A 21,596-nucleotide genomic window follows, 5' to 3' on the forward strand; every position below is an offset into this window, starting at 1 on the left:
GCAAAGCTGGGTAAGGCAGGATCTCCCCAGGTGGAGAAGCATCACCTATTCAGGTGCATTTATTTAAATTTATCTCTCTGTATAAAAAAAGAAATTAAATCCTGTTAGTAGCAAGAAGGTCTCTCAGCCCAACCCAAAATTCCCCTCCCCTTTAACAACTCCAGAACTGTGGCTCTAAAATTAAATGTTTTCCATAGGAAAGGCCTACTAAGGGAAAAAAAAAAAAAAAAGCTGATAAATAGGTACCTTTGTTTTATTCATCTCTTTTTAAGTCTCATTGAAATGAACAGCTCAAGGGTCTGTGGGAGGAGAAAATCCATCGTAAATACTTCCTTGACAACAACAAAAATAGAAATATGCTCATGGAAATGACACAGAACACCTGGAAAACCTCAGAGGGCTGAGATGTGACCGACCTAGGCAGCACCAGCTCAGGATTCTGGGGACAAATCACTCCCATCTGGTGGCAAATCCCACCAGATGTTGGGAATTTTTGTTTCCTTTTTTTAAATTCTTGAAGTGTTCTGGAAGTTACAAATGACAGAAATCCCTGTTTTTTTTTCAGGGAGGTGTTCTCCTTGGCTCTTAAAAAAAAAAAAAAAATTAAAAAATAAGACAAAAAAAGGAAAAAGACAATTCCTACTGCCAAGTCACAGCAGGAGGGATGCAACACCCAGAGACCCTTCCCAAAAATCAATGTATAAGGCTGCTGTCACAGGGGAGCAGAGGGAAAATTGGATGCTTTATGGAAAGGAAGCAACATTGGATAAATTGAACACAGCCAGTGTCACATTGCAGGTCCCCACTGCTGGGATAACTCATCCAGGTGCCTCTGCATCAATAAATTCCCCTTTTCATTTATTTTTTCCTTAAGGAAATGGGGAAAACAAACAAGACAACAACAACAAAAAAAAAAAAAAAAAAACAAACGCTTTGGGAAGCAGCCTCCCCCCAGCCCTCCCTGACCCACCGGCAAACTCCAGTGCTCAGTTTGGGGAAAGAACATTTTAAAAATTTCTTCTTCCTTCCATTCCTACTTTTTCATCAATCCATCAATCCCCCCCCCCACCTCCTGGCTCAGTTTGCTGCAGGGTTGGGATTATTTTTGTCACTAACCAAGCACGGGTGAGGGAGGGATGCTCAGGGAGCTCTGCAGCAGCTGAAATGCGGACGAGACCTTGCTCTGGCCAAAAAAAAAAAAAAAATTAAAAAAAAAATTAAAAAAAAAAAAAAAAACAATCAAGTCCTGTGGCTAAAGGAGGAGAGGCAAGGGGGGATCCCCAGGAATGTCAGTAGGGAACCCCCCTGCCCCGCCCTCCCCGCGGAGGCACTCGGCCAGGCCCTCGGAATTTCCCGTAGGAAGGCGGCGCCGGGTTTGGGGCAGCCCAGCCGGGAGCTGTCCCTGCTCCTGCCCCCAACTCGCCGTAACTCTGCACTTTGGCCTCGGGGTGGAGCAGGATGTTGTTGTTGCTGCCCTCGGGCTTGCTGAAGGTTTGCTGGACGCTGCCGGGGCCTCTGGCGAAGCGCAGGTCCTGGTCCCCCGGGAACTGCAGCGAGCCCGTGCCCTGGTAGCCGCTGCTCTCCCCGAGGTGGCTCACGGAGCCCATGAAGGTCCTGCTTTTCCCCAAGGCTTGCGCAGGAGGTTCCAGCAGAGTCTGGCTGGGGTTGAGCTCCTCGGGGCCGAAGCCGCCCTCGGAGCTGTCGCTGCTGTAAGTCCTGCCGGGCTGGCTGAAGTCCGCGGCGCCGGGCTCGGGCTGGGACAGGAGCTGCAGCAGCGCGGCCGTCACGGCCGGGCTCAGCTCCTGCGCTGCGCTGGACACATCCCCTGCGGGCGGCGGTCCGGGGGGCTCGGGGGGTCTCTTCTCTGCTGGGACAATGCCAGGAGGACACGCTGTGGAAGGGTGACTTCTTTTAAACAGCGTTTCAAACACACACAAAGACATTTCTAAGCAAATCAAAACCCATCCCTGCCGAGGCCGGGTCTGGGAGGAGGCGGAGGGAGAGAGTTGGAGCGCTGGCTGGGAGGTTCATTAACAATGTTCATTAACGCTTTCGCCCCGGCCCCGCGCACCCAACGCGCCGGTAACAGCTGTCCTAACACCTGGGCACCCGAGCAGGGAATTGCTGCTCCCGGATCAGAGGCTGAGCCCTGCAGGAGGCAGATGTGGAGCCACACGGCAGCCGGGGCTCCCCCCGGGGCACAGGGACGCGGCAGCGCCCGGCCCCGGCTCCAGGGTGGGACGGACACACACAGAGCCGAGCCCAGCACACAGTGCCACCTCCCGAGTGTCCCCATGGCACCCAGTGCCCCCTCCCAGCCACCCCCAGAGTCCACAACTCATCCCCTGAATATTTACACGAGCGAACAGAGAGCACGAGAAAAACCTTCTGATTCTCCCCCCCCCCGCCCCTTCACCCCTGATTTCATCCCAAATCAGGGTTTGTTTCCCTCCTGGAAGAACAAAGCTCGGTCAGGCCCCTGCTCGAACAGGGAGGTGGGAGAGGGAGCAGAGCACGGAGCCTCCCCTGGGGCAGTGCCACCACTGCAGGTGACACCAGCACGGCAGGGAGGGGACAGCACCTGCTCCACTCCCCAGACCAGCCCTGCCTCCTCTGGAGCAACACACCTGAGCTGCCTCCTCTCCCTCGCCCACGGGGGAAGGAATTACTGGCGATGGCAGAGCCCACGGACACCTTGTTGGAATCAGATCCTCAAAACATTGGCAAAACTGGTTATTAAAAAGGTCAAACTTTATTGTGAAAACCAGTAGTCTTCCAGGACCACCCCTCCACCCGTATCCGTCAGTCCACTTTGAAAACTAGATTGTATTGAAATCCAGAAAAATAAAACAACAACGGAAAAAAAAATAATAAAACCAACAAAAAAAAAACCCAAAACAATCTTCAGGTAAAATTTGTAAAGCCAAGCTGATCTGGGGGGGACAGCAAATCATTCCAAAGAATTATCAACAGAGAACAACGGCATCGAATTCCATCTGCTCTACAGTAACCTAGTTATCTTCCAGGACTAGGGCAACAACAACAAAAAAAAATTAAAAAAAAAAAAAAAAAAAGGAGGAGGGGAAAAAAAAAATAAAATAAAATAAAAAAAAAAAGCACGATCACAACTGGCTCGTGGTGGGCGGGTGTTGAAGGCACGAGAACACAGCACGTTCAGCTACATTGCAGGAGGTGGGATCGGGCCAAAACAGGCTCCCCGGAGAGTCTGAGACAAACTCAGGAGGCGCTTCTACAATTTGGTGAGGTCGTCACAGGCTGTTGCTAATAAATTCAAAAAATCAACAGAAACAAAAAAAAAAGACATGGAGACATTTACACTCACCTTTGGAAAGGAAATCCGAGAGCTCACTGACACAAGCAGGGGGTTTTTTTAAGTCTTGCTATAAGAAGCAGTGGTTTGGTTCAGCTTCAGGAGCTGCTGAGTTTTTAGGGCTCCTAATCAGCTCCAGGTAGAACCAGGCACTTGTGGATGCTCAGGTTTTACCTACACAGCTGCCACTATCCCTCCCTTCAGCACTCACCACTATTTCAGCTCTTTAAAATCATCTCTGCAGGTTTATTTTAATTTTCTAAAAATTTTTTAAGAGGGCAGGGAGGGAAAAAAATGCAGAGATGCAGCAGCACCCTGTGCAAAAAAACTCCCTGGATGTGCAAACTGATTGCTGGGGGGGGGGCGCGTTGAGGAAGAACTGACCCTACAAACTTCCCTTGCAATTTTGGCCAAACCCCAAAACCTCCAATTCACCTTCACTGGCCCACTCACGTGGAGCACTGTGGATTTTAGGGCTTTTTTTGCCTGTTTGGGCTGTTTGCAGCTGTCCAACCTCCTGAGCAGTCCAGCACTTACCGCAGAGAGGGTGAAGCTCTTTTCTCTTCACATCCTACCCCCTTCCCTCCTCCCATCCACTCCCCTGCTGCCTTGTCTCCCAACACTCCAAGCTCTCATTATTCCTGGCTGCAGCTCAAGCAGCAGCACTCTCTGGGATGCTCTCCCTGCTCCCAGTCAGCTGTGCTGCTCCATCTCTTTACCTGTGCTCTCCTCGGGATGCCTCGTCGGGGTTTTCCTGGGCGCCCGCTGCTCGTTGCTCTTCTCCCCGTTGCTCTCCTCCAGGGTGATCCCAGGCTCCTGGCTCTTCATCAGCTGACTCAGCAGAACTGCCAGCACGTTCTGCATGTCTCCCTGAGCGCTGGCTGCCTCTGGAGTCTGCTGCTCCTCCATCACCTCCACAGCAGGCGGCTCCTCCGCGGCTTCCTCGGCCGCCGGCTCGTGCTGCTGCTGCTGCTGCGCCGTGGCCTCGGTCAGGGCTGTGATGGACTGGTTGAGAGCCTCCAGCTGCTGCTGCATCTCGGGGTTGGAGTGGACATTGAGCAGCTGGGCCATCTGTGGCACGCTCAGGTCGGTCTGGCTCTGCAGCAGGTTCAGCAGCACGGCCAGCTCGCTCTGGTTCAGCTGCTGCGTGATGTCGCCCAGGCCTGCGGGACACACGGGGAGCAACAGAGGGGAGGTGAGGTTTGGGAGCTTGGTGCTGCACAGTGAACAGTTCTTCCCTGCACCCCAGAGCAATGCACAGCCCCTCCCCACGTCCCAGGGCAATGCACAGCCCTTCCCTGCACCCCAGAGCAATGCACAGCCCTTCCCCATGTAACCGAGCAATGCACAGCCCTTCCCCACGTCCCAGGGCAATGCACAGCCCTTCCCTGCACCCCAGAGCAATGCACAGCCCCTCCCCACGTCCCAGGGCAATGCACAGCCCTTCCCCACGTCCCAGGGCAATGCACAGCCCTTCCCCACGTCCCAGGGCAATGCACAGCCCTTCCCCACGTCCCAGAGCAATGCACAGCCCTTCCCCACGTCCCAGGGCAATGCACAGCCCTTCCCCACGTCCCAGGGCAATGCACAGCCCTTCCCCACGTCCCAGGGCAATGCACAGCCCTTCCCCACGTCCCAGGGCAATGCACAGCCCTTCCCCACGTCCCAGGGTAATGCACAGCCCTTCCCCACGTCCCAGAGCAATGCACAGCCCTTCCCCACGTCCCACAGCCATGATCCACACCACTCAGCAATGAACACCTCACCTCCACATCCCAGAGCCATAATCTACATCCCATAGCAATAAACACCCCTTCTTCACATCCCATAGCCAGGAACACCCTTCTCCACATCCCAGAGCCATGATCCACATCTGACAGCAAGGAGCATCCCTTCTCCATGTCCCACAGCCAGCAACACCTGCTGCCCACATCCCACAGCCATGATCCAGCATTGAATGCCCCTTCTCCACATCCCACAGCCCTTGAGCACCCCATGTCTGTGTCCCCAGGCTGGGTGAAGCAGGGATGCTCTGTGAGGAGGATTTTGGGATGCAGTACCAGTGCTCCCCCAGCCCCTGCTCTCATGGCACGGCAGCAGCACCCCGTGGTACTGCACACACACTGCACCCACAGAGCTGTGGGCTGCCCAAAACCTCCCCAAAACCTCCCCAAACCCACTGCACACACACACTGCACCCACAGAGCTGTGCACTGCCCAAAACCTCCCCAAATCCACTGCACACACACACTGCACCCACAGAGCTGTGCACTGCCCAAAACCTCCCCAAAACCTCCCCAAACTCACTGCACACCCACTGCACCCACAGAGCTGTGCACTGCCCAAAACCTCCCCAAACTCATTGCACCCACAGAGCTGTGCACTGCCCAAAACCTCCCCAAAACCTCCCCAAACTCACTGCACATACACTGCACCCACAGAGCTGTGCACTGCCCAAAACCTCCCCAAACCAACTGCACACCCACTGCACCCACAGAGCTGTGCACTGCCCAAAACCTCCCCAAACTCATTGCACCCACAGAGCTGTGCACTGCCCAAAACCTCCCCAAACTCACTGCACACACACTGCACCCACAGAGCTGTGCACTGCCCCAAAACCTCCCCAAAACCTCCCCAATCCCACTGCACACACACTGCACCCACAGAGGAGCTGCAATTCCCAAAATCTCCCAAAACCTCCCCAAAACCCACTGCACACACACTGCACCCACAGAGGAGCTGCACTGCCCCAAAACCTCCCCAAACCCACTGCACACACAGAGCTGTGCACTGCCCAAAACCTCCCCAAACCCACTGTACATGTGGCTGCTGCTCAGAATCAGCTCACACCACCCCATTCCCAGGTTTGGGAAGTGAGGGCACCCCAAGGATACCAGGCTATGCTGTGGGGGGAGAGGGGAAATGGAAGCCCTGAGCCCACAGCAGGGCAGTCACAGCCTGGCCACCCCCCTGAGATCCCACAGACCCAAATCTCTGCCTCCTGCACCAGGAAGGTTTCCCAGGATGGGGCTGAGCTGCTCCTGGGGGTGGAGGAAGGGCGTGTTCCCTGACACAGCACAAGGAATTAGGTCAAGCAGAAGGCAATTCCTTGCTGGGAGCTGGCCTGGGATCACAGGACTCTGTCCTGACCTGCCAGGATCCAGGTTATCCTAAAATACATCCTGGGAGTGGCACCACCTCCCTTCACAGCCCAATGACAAGTGACAAGGGTGTCCCTTCACGCTGCCAGCAATGCTGGAACTTTTTGGGATTAAGGGTGCAAGGGTTCGGTTTCAGCAGCTCAAAATGGAGCTTCTCTTGCTGGTAGGCAAGAGAGAGTGGGACATTCTTTCCCCAGCTGTTTGTTAATCCAAGCACCACCTTTTGTCCATCTGCCATGTTTCACTGAACACATGGATTGTGCATTCCCTGGAGCAAGAACTGTCTTCCTTGTTACTTGTCAGCACAGCATTGGACACAAAGGAAGCCTCAGCCCATATCTGGGTTTTTGTAAGGCTTCTACAAAACAATCAGGGCAGCTTTGTGTAAATCCACATTCCTCCCCTCCAACTATTTTCTGGACACAGAGGGGGTTGATCACTGCTTGGAACAGTGCACAAGTCCAGGTGCTGCCACTCTGGATGACCTTTTCTACAGCAAACTGCAATAATGTACATTTTTACTCACCAGCCTGACACTTCGCACACCTAACCCTCATATAATTTATCAACAAGATCAAACTTCAGGTCATTTGCACACCCTGAACCTGGCTCCACCTTGCAGCCTATGATTCCTATGATTTGTTCCTCCACTGGCTCAAGTGACTCAACGACTCCTTTCATCATTCAGCCTCTTTTAGAACTAATAACACAGCTCAGAACAAATTCACAGTCAGCTCATCACTGACTTCTGAAGACCAGACAGAACCTTCTGCTTCTTCACAGCAGAGAGAGGAGAAAAAAAAAAAAAAATAAAAGAAATGAGGACAGGAAGAGCCTGGAATGCCCTTTCTACAGAATTAGAGGTGAAAGAACCAGACTGGCTTAAAAACCAGCCACAAACCTCCCACACCCAGAGAGGGAACACACTGGGAACCTCTTCCAGCCCCAGGTGAGCACTGACCTACTGCATCTGCAGCACCAGGCTCTGCTTTCAGCTGGGCAGGCTGGGGGGGCACAGGACTGCTGTTGTTTTTCACAGTGTCTGTGCTTGTAACAGAGGTAGTTTCTTTGCGAGAAACTTTTGACAGCGGAGGCTCCTCCACGGCCACCCCGCTCTGCCGCTGCCGCCGCCGCTTCTTGCTCCACAGCTCGTGGCAATCCTGCCAGTGGGGGAGGCTGCAAGAGAGAGCAAAACATGGCAGGGAAACCAAGGTGTGGTGTGGCCAGAAGTGTGTATTTATCATCAGCTGTTGAAGACGGGTGGGGCAGTGATTCCTTATCTCCCTGGCACATATTATCTGCTAATGGGCGTCTTTAAACCAGCTGGGCAATCATCTTTATCTGTTCCACAGCCCATCCTCCCTGAGGAGATATCTGCTGTTAATGGTCATCTTTAAAAGCAGCTGGGGCATCATCTTTATCTTCTCCACAGCCCATCTTTTATCCAGGAGATATCTCCTGTTAATGGGCCAGGTGTTAAACCAGGTGAGCAGTGATCCTTATCTCTGTGGGGATATCTCCTGTTAATGGGTCAGGTGTTAAAAACCAGCTGGGCAATCATCTTTATCTTCCCACAGCCCATCCTCCCTCCAGGAGATATCTCCTGTTCATGGCCAGTGAGTCCCAGGGCATGACTGATAAAATTCCATCATCCCACTGGGAGATGCTCCAGCCAGAGCAGGAGCCAAACATTTCCTACCCAGATAAAAACTGAGATTTGGAACAGCAAGTTTCATCTTTCCACTGGATTCCAGAGGAAAACCAGACCTTCCCACATCATCCCTGCACCTTCAGAGGAAACTGCACCTTCTCCAGGAGCACTGCTCCAGCTGAACCACATCTGCCACTGCAGGAGGATGCAGCCACCATTGAATGGGACTGTGCCAACACCCTGACTGACTGACGGGTGTCAGCTTGGATTCTGACTCTGGCAGGGTTTGGGATTGTTCTTTGGAATACTGTATTTCTATTTTAATTTTAACTGTTATTCCTAATTCCCATATCTTTGTCTGAGAGCCCCTTAATTTCAAAATTACAATAATAATTTGGAGGGACACGGTTTACATTCTCCATTTCAAAGAGAATCTCCTGCCTTTATTGGCAGACACCTGTCCTTCAGTCCAGGACACATAACTACTAACATTACCATATTCATATTAGAATTTTCCAACCACAAAATTAGTACGTTAAAAGTTTAAGCTAAAAGTTGTCTTTCAGTTTTCTTGCAGTAGAAAACTCGAAAATCTTTTCTCTACTTGCAACATAGCATTTTTGTTTGTAAATATCCTTTTACTTAGTAAAAACATCTTTTGTTTAAAGTAAATTTATCCTTTAAGTCATAAAAGTCCCTTCCAACTCACTTGCCCTTTGCTTTCTTAGTTACCCAGTAAAACTGGCTCAGCAATTCTTTTTTCTACATCAAAACTTACTATCATCTCTGTATCTTCTTCAAATTTTACATTCAAAAATCTTTCTGTTACACATATATATCTGTAAGATCTTCCTGTCAATTCCTCATCCTTCCCAACTGTGGGAGGGGTCCCTGCCCATGGCAGGGGTGGCACTGGATGGGATTTAAGGTCCCTTCCCACCCAAACCATTGCAGGATGCAACTTTGTAGATCCAGCTGATGTTGCTCCACTTTTACAGATGGAGAAATGGATGTAGGAAGGGATTTTGGGAAGAAATTCCTCCCTGTGAGGGTGCAGAAGGGGTGGAATGGGATACCCAGAGAAGCTGGGAAGGGTCCAAGGCAGTCTGGAGCAAGCTGGGATGGTGAAAGATGTCCCTACCCACGGCAGGGGTGGGACTGGTGAGTTTTAAGGTCCCTTCCAAGCCAACCATCCTGGGATTCCATCAGCCCTGACAGCAGCCAGACTGTCACAGGAGGGGCAGAGCCTAGAGCCAGTGTAAAAATCATTTACTCTGCACTGGGATTCATCCCTGAATGTGCTGGGAACTCACTGCAGGGCACACAAAACCAGGAGTTTGGGAGCATCAGGAAAAGCCCTTGAGGAACACTGAAGCTAACAGGGATCTCAGAAGCTCTGGCTGCATTTTTCACACAAACCAGTCAGTTTTATCTGCTTGGTTGGAATGGAGAAAATTGAGTGACACTGCTCAACCCCTGCAGTTAATTAACACACAGCCTTATGAGGCCTAGCAGGTCTCCATGGCAGAGCCAGGGTTGTGCTGCATCTACTCCTGCACATCCAGAGCAGAGCTTTAGAGCATCTCTGAAACATTAAACTGGGCATCAGGCAGAAAAGAAAAGCCATTTGCCCAACCACACAGCCAAACACAAGGGAAGAGCTGAGAGAAAAACCCAGAAATGACAATTTTGACTGAAAAAACCACCTTGTCTCCCTCCCAAAGCTCATGCTGGGGGGATTTAAGCTGGGACTTACTCTGGAGGTGCCATTTTGCTGAGGTCAACGTCCTTCAGGAAGTCACTGTGCAGGGCCTGCTCTGCTGTGCAGCGTTTGCCAGGGTCCAGGGTCAGCATGTGGTCCAGCAGGTCCAGGGCAGACGAGGGGATGCTGTGGGGACAGTGGGAAATGTGGGTGAGCTCATGGAAAATCTCAGAGTGAGGACACCTCAAGACAAATCCACACAGCCAGAGTTCACTGCTCCTGAGATCCCTGGGAGGTTTTTCCTTTGGGAAAGGTTTTTATCCCAGAGGGTGCTCAGGCACTGAACACTCTCCCCAGGGAATGGGGACAGCCCCAAAGCTGCCAGAGCTCCAGGAGGGTTTGGACAGGGTGGGAGTTTTGGGGTGTCTGAGCTGCACTGGATGCTCCCTGTGAGTCCCTTTCAGCTGAGGATATTCCATGATATTCCCACTCTGTATTCTACAATTTATGAGAAGCCACAACTCCCACAAGATTATCTCACAGCCCAGAACACAGAGAGTTCTGAACTTTCTGTGCTTTCTAACACTGACCCCTGGAAGAACACTGCTTTTGATTTAAGGCCTTGGAAAAGGCTCCCAAATTTGAGTGATGAAATTAAAGTCATGAATGTGTAGTTGAAATAAAAGTGTATAATCTCATATAGTGAAAGGTTTTAGAGTTTCTAAAATATAATAATAAATGTGAGACAAAAATAAAAATTCTTGGGCATTGTCTCTGTATTCTTCTTGTGACTTAGAGCCCAGCACCCTGAAGTTCCACACTTCCAGGAGGGTTCTCACTGCAGCCCCAGGAAACTCTCTCAAGGGAGAAAAGTGTTTGGAGAGGGGACAGGGAGCCCAGCCCCAGGGAACCTCTCTGGAGGGGGATGAGGGGTTTGCAGAGGGGACAAGGATTCCCAATCCCAGCCCAGCCCCAGGATCCCCTCTGGGGCAGATGAGGGGTTTGCAGAGGGGACAGACCCCAGCCCCAGGAACCCCTCTGGGGTTGATGAGGGGTTTTCAGAGGGGACAGACCCCAGCCCAGCCCCACGAACCCCTCTGGGGCAGAAGAGGGGTTTGCAGAGGGAACAGGGGAGCCCCAGCAACCTCTCTGGAGGGGGATAAGGGGTTTGGAGAGGGGACAGGGACCTCAGCCTCAGGAATCCCTCTGGGGCAGATGAGGGGCTTGCAGAGGGGACAGGGACCCCAGCTTAGCCCCAGAAACCCCTCTGGGGCAGAAGAAGGGTTTGCAGATGGGACAGGAGCCCAGCCCAGCCCAGCCTCAGGAATCCCTCTGGGGCTGATGAGGGGTTTGCAGAAGGATCAGGGACCCCAGCCCCAGGAACCCCTCTGGGGTTGATGAGGGGCTTGCAGAGGGGACAGGGAGCCCAGCCCAGTCTCATGAACCCCTCTGGGGCAGATGAGGGGTTTGGAGAGGGAATAGGGGAGCCCCAGCAACCTCTCTGGAGGGGCATAAGGGGTTTGGAGAGGGGACAGACCCCAGCCCCAGGAACCCCTCTGGAGCTGATGAGGGGCTTGCAGAGGGAACAGGGGAGCCGCAGCTCAGCCCCAGGAGACCCTCTGGGGCAGAAGAGGGGTTTGCAGAGGGGACAGACCCCAGCCCCAGGAACCCCTCTGGAGGGGGATAAGGGGTTTGCAGAGGGGACAGACCCCAGCCCCAGGAACCCCTCTGGGGTTGATGAGGGGTTTGCAGAGGGGACAGACCCCAGCCCCAGGAACCCCTCTGGGGTTGATGAGGGGTTTGCAGATGGGACAGACCCCAGCCCCAGGAACCCCTCTGGGGCAGATGAGGGGTTTGCAGAGGGGACAGACCCCAGCCCCAGGAACCCCTCTGGGGTTGATGAGGGGTTTGCAGAGGGGACAGACCCCAGCCCACTCACAAGGAGAACTCCTCCCGCAGGCGCCGCCGGTATTGCTTCTTGGGCTTCATAGTGTTGAAGTAGGGCAGCTTGATGACATCTGGCCACACTGCTGGGCAGGGGCTCCCACAGAGCCGGCTGGGGAGCAGGGAAGCACAGTCAGGCAGCTGGAACTCAGCCAGCAGCAGCCACCAAGCCCAGGGAAAACACCTCCCTATGCAGGAATAACCCAGGGCTGGGCACAGCTCAGGTGAGGTGTTGGAAAAGGGGGTATCAGGAAGAGGAAAATGCTGAGCTGGAGTTTATAAATCACTCAAAATAATGACATTTTATTTTTCTTACTATAGATTTTAAAGCCTTAATGTTTCTTTAAGCTTTCCAAACTCACTGAATTTTAGTTTTTTTCAATAAGGGTGGTGAGGCTCTGGCAAAGGTTGACCAGAGAAGCTGTGACCACTCTGGAAATGTCCAAGGCCAGGTTAGTCAGGGCTTGGAGCACCCTGGGACAGTGGGAGGTGTCTCTGTCATGTCAGGGGTGGCACTGGATGGGATTTAAGGTACCTCCCAACCCAAACCATTCCATGGTTCTGTGGGTGCCCACACCTGGATTCCACTTGCAGAGGAAATTCCATTCTCTCCTTGCACTTTGGGAATATTTGGGTTTCTCTGTGCTGACCCCTGTGTCTGTGTTTGGGCACAGGTCCTGTGCATTGCACATGGGACAGTGGGGTGGCACTGGGTGGGATTTAAGGTCCCTCCCAACCCAAACCATTCCAGGATTCAAACTTCCAGTGTGAGAAGCAACTCAGGTTCATGATTTTTGGACTCAAAGGTTTACTTAAATCAACAACTACACACCTGAGGTAGGTGTGGACACCTGGCCATTCCCATTTGCATTCCTGGCAGGTTAAAGAACAAGAGCCCTCCTAACTCGCTGCCTGTGTGCACGAGCAGCTCCTGCAGCACCTCCCCTCACAGACATGCGTGTGCAAAGCTTTACCTGATTAATTCAAGCTGAGCCAGTTCCAGATTGGCTTGAAAAATAGGCTTCTTTGTAAACAGTTCCCCGAGGATACAGCTGGAAGGAGGAAAAGCAGGAGGTCACGACACCAAACCCTGGGGATGAGCGTCTGAACACGCAGCGCTCGTGCTGGGGAGCGGCTTTGCCTGAGGAGGGTGATTTGCATCAGGGCTTGTAGTGACAAAGTGACCTGTGTGTATGCAGTGCCCAGCCCTGGGCTCCTGGGAACCACCTCCTGCAAGTGGCTGCTCTGTGCAGGAAGCCCCTGCCACGTTAACTCTTTGTAGGGAAAGGAGGAGGTGTCAGCGTGACAAGAGAAAAGAGCTCAGAGCTGTTTCCTCCAGCTTCAGCTTTTCTTTGGGTTTTTAACTTCCCTCTGCTGCCTGGGGCTGTCAGGGCCAGCAGAGGAGATGGGTTTGGGCACACAGAGCTCTTGTATTGCTGAGGAGGAAAAAAAAAAAAGAGAGGAGGGGAAAAAAAAAGACAGAGAGGAGGGAAAAAAAAAAAAAGACAGAGAGGAGGGAAAAAAAAAAAAGACAGAGAGGAGGGAAAAAAAAAAGAGGAGGGGAAAAAAGAGAGAGAGGAGGGAAAAAAAAAAATCTCTGAGCCCTCAACATCTCTCCTTATCCACCAGAATCCATGCCTGGCACCTGGCTGGAATGGGAGTAACCCCATGCACCTGGAACAGGAACTGAGCCTCACAAGTCAGTAATTATAATTAATTACTGGTTTTCCCAACCTCTCCTTGTGTTATAAACTCTGCTGAAGGAACATCCCAGAGGGATGTGCATGCTCTGGGGAATCCAGCCTCAGTTTCACTGCTGAATTCTCCAGTTTCTCCTTCTGAGTAACTTAGGAAAATGTTCCATTTTTGTAGCTGAACTGCCCAGACTCCAGGCTTCCTGTACTACTGAAATTTCCTGAAACATGAAATCTCTACTTAAAAAATGTTGTAGCCGAAAAAAAAAAAAAAAATTAGTGGTAAACAGCAAATTAAAGAATTTAGAGAAAAATTCTCCAAAAAATGCACTGAAGGAGTGAGCAGCACAGGGCAAATGTGTCACCTCTCCAGGGCTGTGTCACCCCTCTTGATCTCAAGGGGACACCAATATCAAGCTGGTTTGCATTTTAAATAGTGAAAATTTGATTTTTTACCACTTCTCATTTCACGACCACGGAAAACCACATTCTAGGAGATTTACTGAGTGGTTTTAATGAGGGGACACACACCTGTCCCTCAGAGCAAAGCACTGTAAAGTATTCCTGGGACAGAAGTGGCTGGGTGTGTTGGGTTGATGTGCCCAGAAATGTGAATTCTGTCACAAGCTGTTAAACAAGGTGGGCCTGTGATTCCTTATCTCCTGACACATATTATCTGCTAATGGGCCATTTAAACCAGCTGGGGCATCACCTTTATCTTTTCCATGATCCACCCTCCCTCCAGGAGATATCTCCTGTTAATGGGCCAGGTGAGCAGTGATCCTTATCTCTGTGGAGATATCTCCTGTTAATGGGTCAGGTGTTAAACCAGGTGAGCAGTGATCCTTATCTTTGGGGATATCTCCTGTTAATGGGTCATCTTTAAACCAGCTGGGCAATCATCTTTATCTTCCCACAGCCCATCCTCCCTCCAGGAGATATCTCCTGTTCATGGCCAGTGAGTCCCAGGGCATGACTGATAAAATTCCATCATCCCACTGGGAGATGCTCCAGCCAGGGGAGGAGCCAAGCATTTCCTACCCAGATAAAATCTGAGATTTTGGACAGCAAGTTTCATCTTTCCACTGGATTCCAGAGGAAAGCCAGAGCCTTCCACATCATCCCTGGAGCTTCAGAGGAAACTGCACCTTCTCCAGGAGCACTGCTCCAGCTGAACCACATCTGCCACTGCAGGAGGATGCAGCCACCATTGAATGGGACTGTGCCAACACCCTGACTGACTGACGGGTGTCAGCTTGGATTCTGGCTCTGGCAGGGTTTGGGATTGTTCTTTGGAATACTGCATTTCTATTTTAATTTTAACTGGTATTCCTAATTCCATATCTTTGCCTGAGAGCCCCTTAATTTCAAAATTACAATAATTTAGATGGAGGGGGTTTACATTCTCCATTTCAAAGAGGAGCTCCTGCCTTTACTGGCAGACACCTGTCCTTGACACCAGGACACTGGGGCAGCTCCAGCAGTGGGAATGGCCCAGATGAAGGAGCAGCTGCCCCAGGAATGCTGAGGAGGGGCCAGCAGGACTCACCCACAGCTCCACACGTCGATGGCAGGGGTGTAACGCTCCTCCCCGAGCAGCAGTTCTGGGGGTCGGTACCACAACGTGATCACTTTGTTGGTGTAGGGACGGCTGCAAAGCAAAAAAAAAAACACACAAATAAAAACTCATCCCAAAAACCACAAAACCCTGAAAAACTGCTCCTTTTTACTTCCCAGCTGTTGGTGAAACTAGGGGGGTTTCAAGTGTCTGCACTTTCTCAGTTTTCACAGATTTTGCAGGATTTTACAGGAATCAGGATTTGCTATAGGTACCCAAGACTGAAAATCCCTGACTGTCTGCAAGCTGCCATCACTGAGTGCTGACTGATTTTGGAGCAAAACCCACTCCAGGACAGGTCAAAGGCAAGCAGAGAAGAAGTTTTGGCTCCTTCTGAGCTGCTTTTCTAATGAAAAGTTATTAACACCAGCCAGGAGTGTATTTGTCCAACAGCTGGAGCTGGATATCACTGAAAATAATTTCTCAGGACTTCCAAGTGAGGGATGATGTGGATATTAAGAGGAAAGAAGCTCATCCCACCCAGATAAATCCTCTCCCCATCCTCACCTCTCCTCTGAGCTGTAGAGTCGGGCAAGCCCAAAATCTGCAAGTTTGATCTGCCCACTGAAAGACAAAAAAACAGCCTCTGGTTTAAATCACAGTCAAATCACAGAATTATGGAATGCATTGAGCTGTCAGGCACCCATCAGAACCAAACTCCTACTTAAATCCCAGTGAAAGAGTGAGGAAACCATCCCTGGAGCAGAAAAACCTCACAAAGCCACATTTGCAGGAATTATTGCTGGATATGGCAAGATGAATTTTCCACTTCTGACTGAATGCTTCAAAGAATTACAAAGTTAAAAACCAAAACCCACAAATAATTCAGTGTCATCTATCACAAACCCTTCCCAACAGGCCAATGCCCCAGAGAATTTTTTTAGGGAAAAGAGCTTGGAGAGATCTGCAGGTGGATTCACTCACTCCCAGGTTACCTGTTGTTCAGTAAGATGTTGGAGCACTTGATGTCTCGATGAAGGAAATTCTTTTTGTGACAGTAATCCAGACCCTCCATTAACTGTTTCATGAAAGACTTGATATGGTCCTCTGAGAAATGTACCAAGCCAGATTCTAGCAGCCCCATTAGGTCATGGTCCATGTACTCAAACACAAGGTAAAAGGCACCTGGGATAAGAAACAGAGAAATGGTTAAAAACAACAGGAGAGACACAAAAAAACAGGAGGAATGAAAGGAGATTGAATTGTTGAGAGAGATTTTATTGTGCACAATTCTGCTGGAATTGTGGGGTTTTTTTTAACAGTCCTGTGCTGTTTTGGGCTTACTGGGTGTCCTTTACCCTCAAAGGGTAAAAAAAGCCTCCAAACAACAAAGTAGCCCCACCAACCTGACATCTGAAATTAAATATCCACTCCAAATAAATTCCTCTGAAGCTCTGGCCACGTTCACCTCCATGCTTTGGTTATTTTCTTACAACACAATTTATTTAAGAATCACTGCCATGCATGGTTTGCACTGTGTTTGGGTTGCTCCCTTCTCTCTCCTGGAAGGGAAAGTCCCAAACAAGAACCAGTGGGAAGCTAAAACTCTTTTTCCACAGTGACTGAGGACAAAGAGCTTTTCACACTATTAGTTTGTTGCCACTAAAGTGACCCTGTAAAGCCTTTTTTTTTTTTTTTTTTAAAGACTGCTCTCCTGTGACTCTACAGCAATGCAACCATCCTTTGATCAACTCCAACTGGAATCTCTCCTTTGAGGCGAGGCCAGGCCAGGAACACAAAGCAATAAACCCAGCCCAGAGCTGAGTTTTCCACTAAACCAAGGGGCTGCAGCACATGTGTACCTTTGTCCTTCTTGAAATCCAGTGCATCCTGTTTGTCCGTGACGATCTCCTTCATGTTGACCACGCTGCGGTGGATGAGCTGCCGCAGGATTTTGATCTCGCGGATGGCGGTGATGGGGAACCCTTCCTTCTCATTGTCCAGGCGCACCTTCTTCAGAGCCACCAGCTCCCCTGCAGGGCACAGCGGGGTCACAGCCTGCCCAGCTGCACTCCCAGGAGCCTGGGAGCAGCTCTGAGCACAGGAACTGCCCCCCAAGGGTCAGCAGAGGCAGCTTTAGTTTCCCCTCTCTTGTTTTAGTTTAATTTCTCTGCTAGGAGTCTCACACGACACCTAAGAGTTTTCTAACCTGCTCCACCACAAAGGGAGAGCACAAGTTTACTCTGGAATGTCCCAAACTCTGCTGCAATAAAATGTGACAATTTTAAAAACCAGGGGTTCAGCTGGGGTCACCACAACCTTCTGCCCAGGTGTCAAACCCCATCCAGAGCACAGGATCTCACATGACATCTGTGCCAGGATTCTTACATGATACCTGTGATTTTCCTAACCTGCTCCACCACAAAGGAGGAAAACAAGTTTAGCCTGGAATGTCCCAAACTCTGCTGCAATAAAGTCTGACAATTTTACAAAGCAGGTGTTCAGCTGAAATCTGTGATCACAACAATCTTCTGCCCAGGTGTCAAACCCCATCCAGAGCACAGGATCTCACATGACATCTGTGCTTTTCCTAACCTGCTCCACCACAAAGGAGGAAAACAAGTTTAGCCTGGAATGTCCCAAACTCTGCTGCAATAAAATGTAACAATTTAAAAAGCAGGGGTTCAGCTAGCATCACCAAAACCTTCTGACCAGGTGTCAAACACCATCCAGAGCACAGGATCTCACACAACATCTGTGCCAGGATTCTTGTATGATACCTGTGATTTTCCTAACCTGCTCCACCACAAAAGGGGAACACAAGTACTCTGGAATGTCCCAAACTCTGCTGCAATAAAGTCTGACAATTGAAAAAGCAGGTGTTCAGCTGAAATCTGTGATCACAACAATCTTGTGACCAGGTGTCAAACCCCACCCAGGGCACAGGATTTCACACGACATCTGTGATTTTGCTTCACCACAAAGGAGGAACACAAGTTTACTCTGGAATGTCCCAAGCTCTGCTGCAATAAAATGTGACAATTTAAAAAGCAGAGGTTCAGCTGGCATCACCACAACCTTCTGACCAGGTGTATCAAATCCCACACAAGGCACAGGATCTCACACGACATCTGGGTTTGGATTCTCACACAACATTTGTGCTTTTCCTAACTTGCTCCACCACAAAGGAGGAACACAAGTTTACTCTGGAATTTCCCAAGCTCTGTTTGGAAGTTATCTTGCTGACAATTTAAAGAGCAGGGGTTCAGCTGGCATCACCAAAACCTTCTGACCAGGTGTCAAACCCCACCCAGGGCAGAGGATCTCACACATATCTGTGATTTTGCTCCACCACAAAGGAGGAACACAAGTTTACTCTGGAATTTCCCAAGCTCTGCTTGGAAATTATCTTGCTGACAATTTAAAAAGCAGGGGTTCAGCTGGCATCACCAAAACCTTCTGCCCAGGTGTCAAACCCCACCCAGGGCAGAGGATCTCACACGATATCTGTGATTTTGCTCCACCACAAAGGAGGAACACAAGTTTACTCTGGAATTTCCCAAGCTCTGCTTGGAAATTATCTTGCTGTAATTTAAAGAGCAGGGGTTCAGCTGGCATCACCAAAACCCTCTGCCCAGGTGTCAAACCCCACCCCAGAGCACAGGACATTACCAGCAGAGCAGGACCCGAGCACTAATCTCGAGACTGCAGATCTCTGCTCTTCTGCCCCTCAGGAAGGGCTGGGTGCTCCTGCAGAGCAGCAGTGGCAGGGACTGAGCACCCCCCAGCCCTGAGGTGGGTTCACCTGCAGCCAGGCTCACCTGTGTCCTTGTCCTTGGCTTTGTAGACCTGCCCGTAGGTGCCCTCCCCGATGATGCCGATGATGTCGAACTTGTCCACGCAGCGCTTGCCCCAGTCGCTCTCCGTCTGCCTCCTCTCCCCGTAGCGAGGGCAACAGATTCTGCACCAGGGAGGAGACCTGTCACTCACCTCAGTGCCCAGCCCACAAAACACACCTGTGTGCATCCCTAAAACCCAACCTCAGGCACAGCTGCACTCCCACAATTGGAGTGTTCAGTATTTTTGATGTATAATTCCAACCACCACCAGTAGTGCTGAACAGAAATATTATCCTGGATGGCATCATCACAGGATACACACAGAACTTGTAACAGTAATTCAGAATTTCCTGTGAGGCAGCTCACTTTCTGATCTTTACTTCCTCTATTCATTCCATTTATCACCATGAAATTAAGTGCTTGCCTTGGTGAGGATCACTATAAATACAGACCTAGACAAGAAACCCTTAACCTCTTAGCAGGGCAAAAATGAGTGTCTGGGATATTTTGCAGGATGCTGGATGTTTGATTTTTATTTAAAACACTCTGTACAAAACATCAGGGGATGTTAAATTTGTTATTAAGGGAAGTTCTCTATGCCTTGAACATGGAATTGTGGAATCCCAGAATGGTTTGGGTTGGAAGGGATGTGAAATATAAACCAGTGCCACCCCTGCCATGGGCAGGGACACCTTCCACTATCCCAATCTGGCCTTGGGCACTGCCAGGGACGGGGCAGCCACAGCTCCATGGTCAATATTCCAATCACAAAGTGCATGAAAAATCCAAATCTCCCATTTGGAACAACCAACTTTTGAAAGCAACAAGGTTTTTATAAGGAGATGCTCATCCAGATGTTTCTTCTGGCTAAATCAAAGAGAAAATAACTTTTCTGGCTGAAGATTGGACATGACACACTCCAGCAAATTCTACCATTAATTCTGAGATTATTGGGGTACTTTAGGTGAGAGTCCAAACGTGAGATAACCCACAGGAAACACTCATTACACTGCATAATACAGAAAATAGGAACTTGGTCTCTCCCCCATTTCACTTCCCTCAATGTAAAAAACTCTCAAACCAGTCTGGGGAGTTAAGGGACTCAAAGATTTAAATAATAATAATAAAAAAAATTTAAAAAAAGAGAAATGAGGCTTACTTTGGTCTCTTTTTGAAGGGTTGCTGAGGTGGTGTGGCTGCCTTTGGTTCTGGGGAGTCAGGAGGAGATGGGTCCCCCCCAGGGAGCTCTGGGGGGAGCGGGAGGTCCGTGAGTAAGTGTCGTGGTCTCTGCTCTCTGTCCTTCTTCACAGGTTTTGGAGGAAGAATCTCTTTTGGACTAAACTCCGAAAAGTTAATACAACACAAAAGTCAGACTCAACAGCCAGCTAAACAAGCAACAAAGTTACTGCAGGACAACAGCTCTGCTTGACAAGGTTTAACTGTTAAAACTGGCACATTCAAATAGAAAATAAACCAGCTTCACTTCACAATGCTAATACACCAGGAGAGAAAAGTGTCAGAGTGCAACACATCACAAAATGAACACACCAGAACTTGCTCAATTTGCACTCATCAGTAACAATAATTCAGAATTTCCTGTGAGGCAGCTCAGGGGATCAGCCAGCCCTCACTTTCTGATCTTCACTTCCTCTATTTATTCCATTTATCACCATGAAATGTGCTTGACTTGGTGAGGACCACTATAAATACAGACCTAGAGTTAAACCTTCCTCAAGAAACTTTTTTTTTTTTTTTTTTAACAAGAAACTTTTAACCTCTTAGCAAGGATTGAGATGTGGCTTTAACTCCTGAATGCTGCTGAGGAACCAAAAGTTGGTTTTTTTACATCTAATTCCCAAGCATCAGGAGTTTGGTTTAGGCTGGCAGCAGCTGCACGAGCAGAATCTGCTTTTCTCTTTCATGTATTCAGTGAGGAGAGTTCCTAGATTTGAGTAGTCACGAATTCTCCATGCAAATCTCTGCTTCTCCAGGAAAAGAAAAAAATTAAAGAGATCCAAACAGCCTCCCCAGGTCTGTTTTTAGGGCAGGGAGCAGGTTTGGTGTTTGTACCATCAGGTCTAACACTTCAGAATAAATGAACTGATGGAAGTAGGTCGTTTTCCCAATTATTTTAGAAGACACTGCCTAACCTGCAAGACAATCTCTTGTGAAATCTGCTTAAGGAAGGAGAAGACAAAAAAACACCAGAAATGGGAGAGGTGGATGGGCTGAAACTCTCCCATCAAGGACAGTAAAATCCTTAGGAGCAGAATAATCAAATATCTACAGAGAATCACAGGGAATTGTTAAGGCTGGAAAAGACCAAATCAAACCATGAACACTGGCACATCCACCACTAAACCACAAAAAAACTCAGACAAAAAACCCTCAAAACAACTTTGACCCCTCAAAAACAACTTTTTTGTAAGACCAGATTAGGAAGAGCAAAGTTGTGTCTGGAGAGTGAACCTGCAGTGCCTTTTTCACCAAAAATTCCCATTTTCTTGCCTTTTATCTGCTCAGTTCCCTATTTGCACAGCAGCACTTGGTTCCTCTAAGCTCAGTTCCCCCAGGACACCTGGGCTGGTCACCAGGGGGTGGAAATCAAACCAGCACAAGTGTCACCCCAAAACCCAGCAGGAATTTCAGCAGCCAGGTGAGTGCTGTGTTCCCAGGAAGCTGCACCAAACCGGGACAAAATCTGCACCAATCCCTC

The 21,596-nt window shown here is 49.7% G+C and overlaps 1 protein-coding gene across 4 annotated transcripts in view; it reads right to left on the bottom strand.

The window, feature by feature from the left end:
• Positions 1-237: 237 nt before the first annotated feature.
• Positions 238-21,596, bottom strand: part of CDK12 (cyclin dependent kinase 12) — a 31,583-nt gene continuing 10,224 nt past the window's right edge. Inside the window, exons 3-14 of one of the 4 annotated variants that reach the window (XM_056512129.1) lie at positions 20,040-20,216; positions 18,863-19,020; positions 16,904-17,074; positions 16,037-16,226; positions 15,609-15,665; positions 15,033-15,134; positions 12,764-12,841; positions 11,785-11,901; positions 9,900-10,031; positions 7,454-7,668; positions 4,051-4,494; positions 238-1,891 (exon numbers count right to left, since the gene is read on the bottom strand). In XM_056512129.1, the coding sequence (XP_056368104.1) occupies positions 1,290-1,891; positions 4,051-4,494; positions 7,454-7,668; positions 9,900-10,031; positions 11,785-11,901; positions 12,764-12,841; positions 15,033-15,134; positions 15,609-15,665; positions 16,037-16,226; positions 16,904-17,074; positions 18,863-19,020; positions 20,040-20,216 (2,443 nt within the window). In that variant the 3' untranslated portion in view covers positions 238-1,289. The other 3 variants (XM_056512130.1, XM_056512131.1, XM_056512132.1) reach the window with 3 other exon arrangements.

The sequence above is a fragment of the Oenanthe melanoleuca genome, chromosome 27, assembly GCF_029582105.1.
Source record: "Oenanthe melanoleuca isolate GR-GAL-2019-014 chromosome 27, OMel1.0, whole genome shotgun sequence".
NCBI lineage: Eukaryota > Metazoa > Chordata > Aves > Passeriformes > Muscicapidae > Oenanthe > Oenanthe melanoleuca.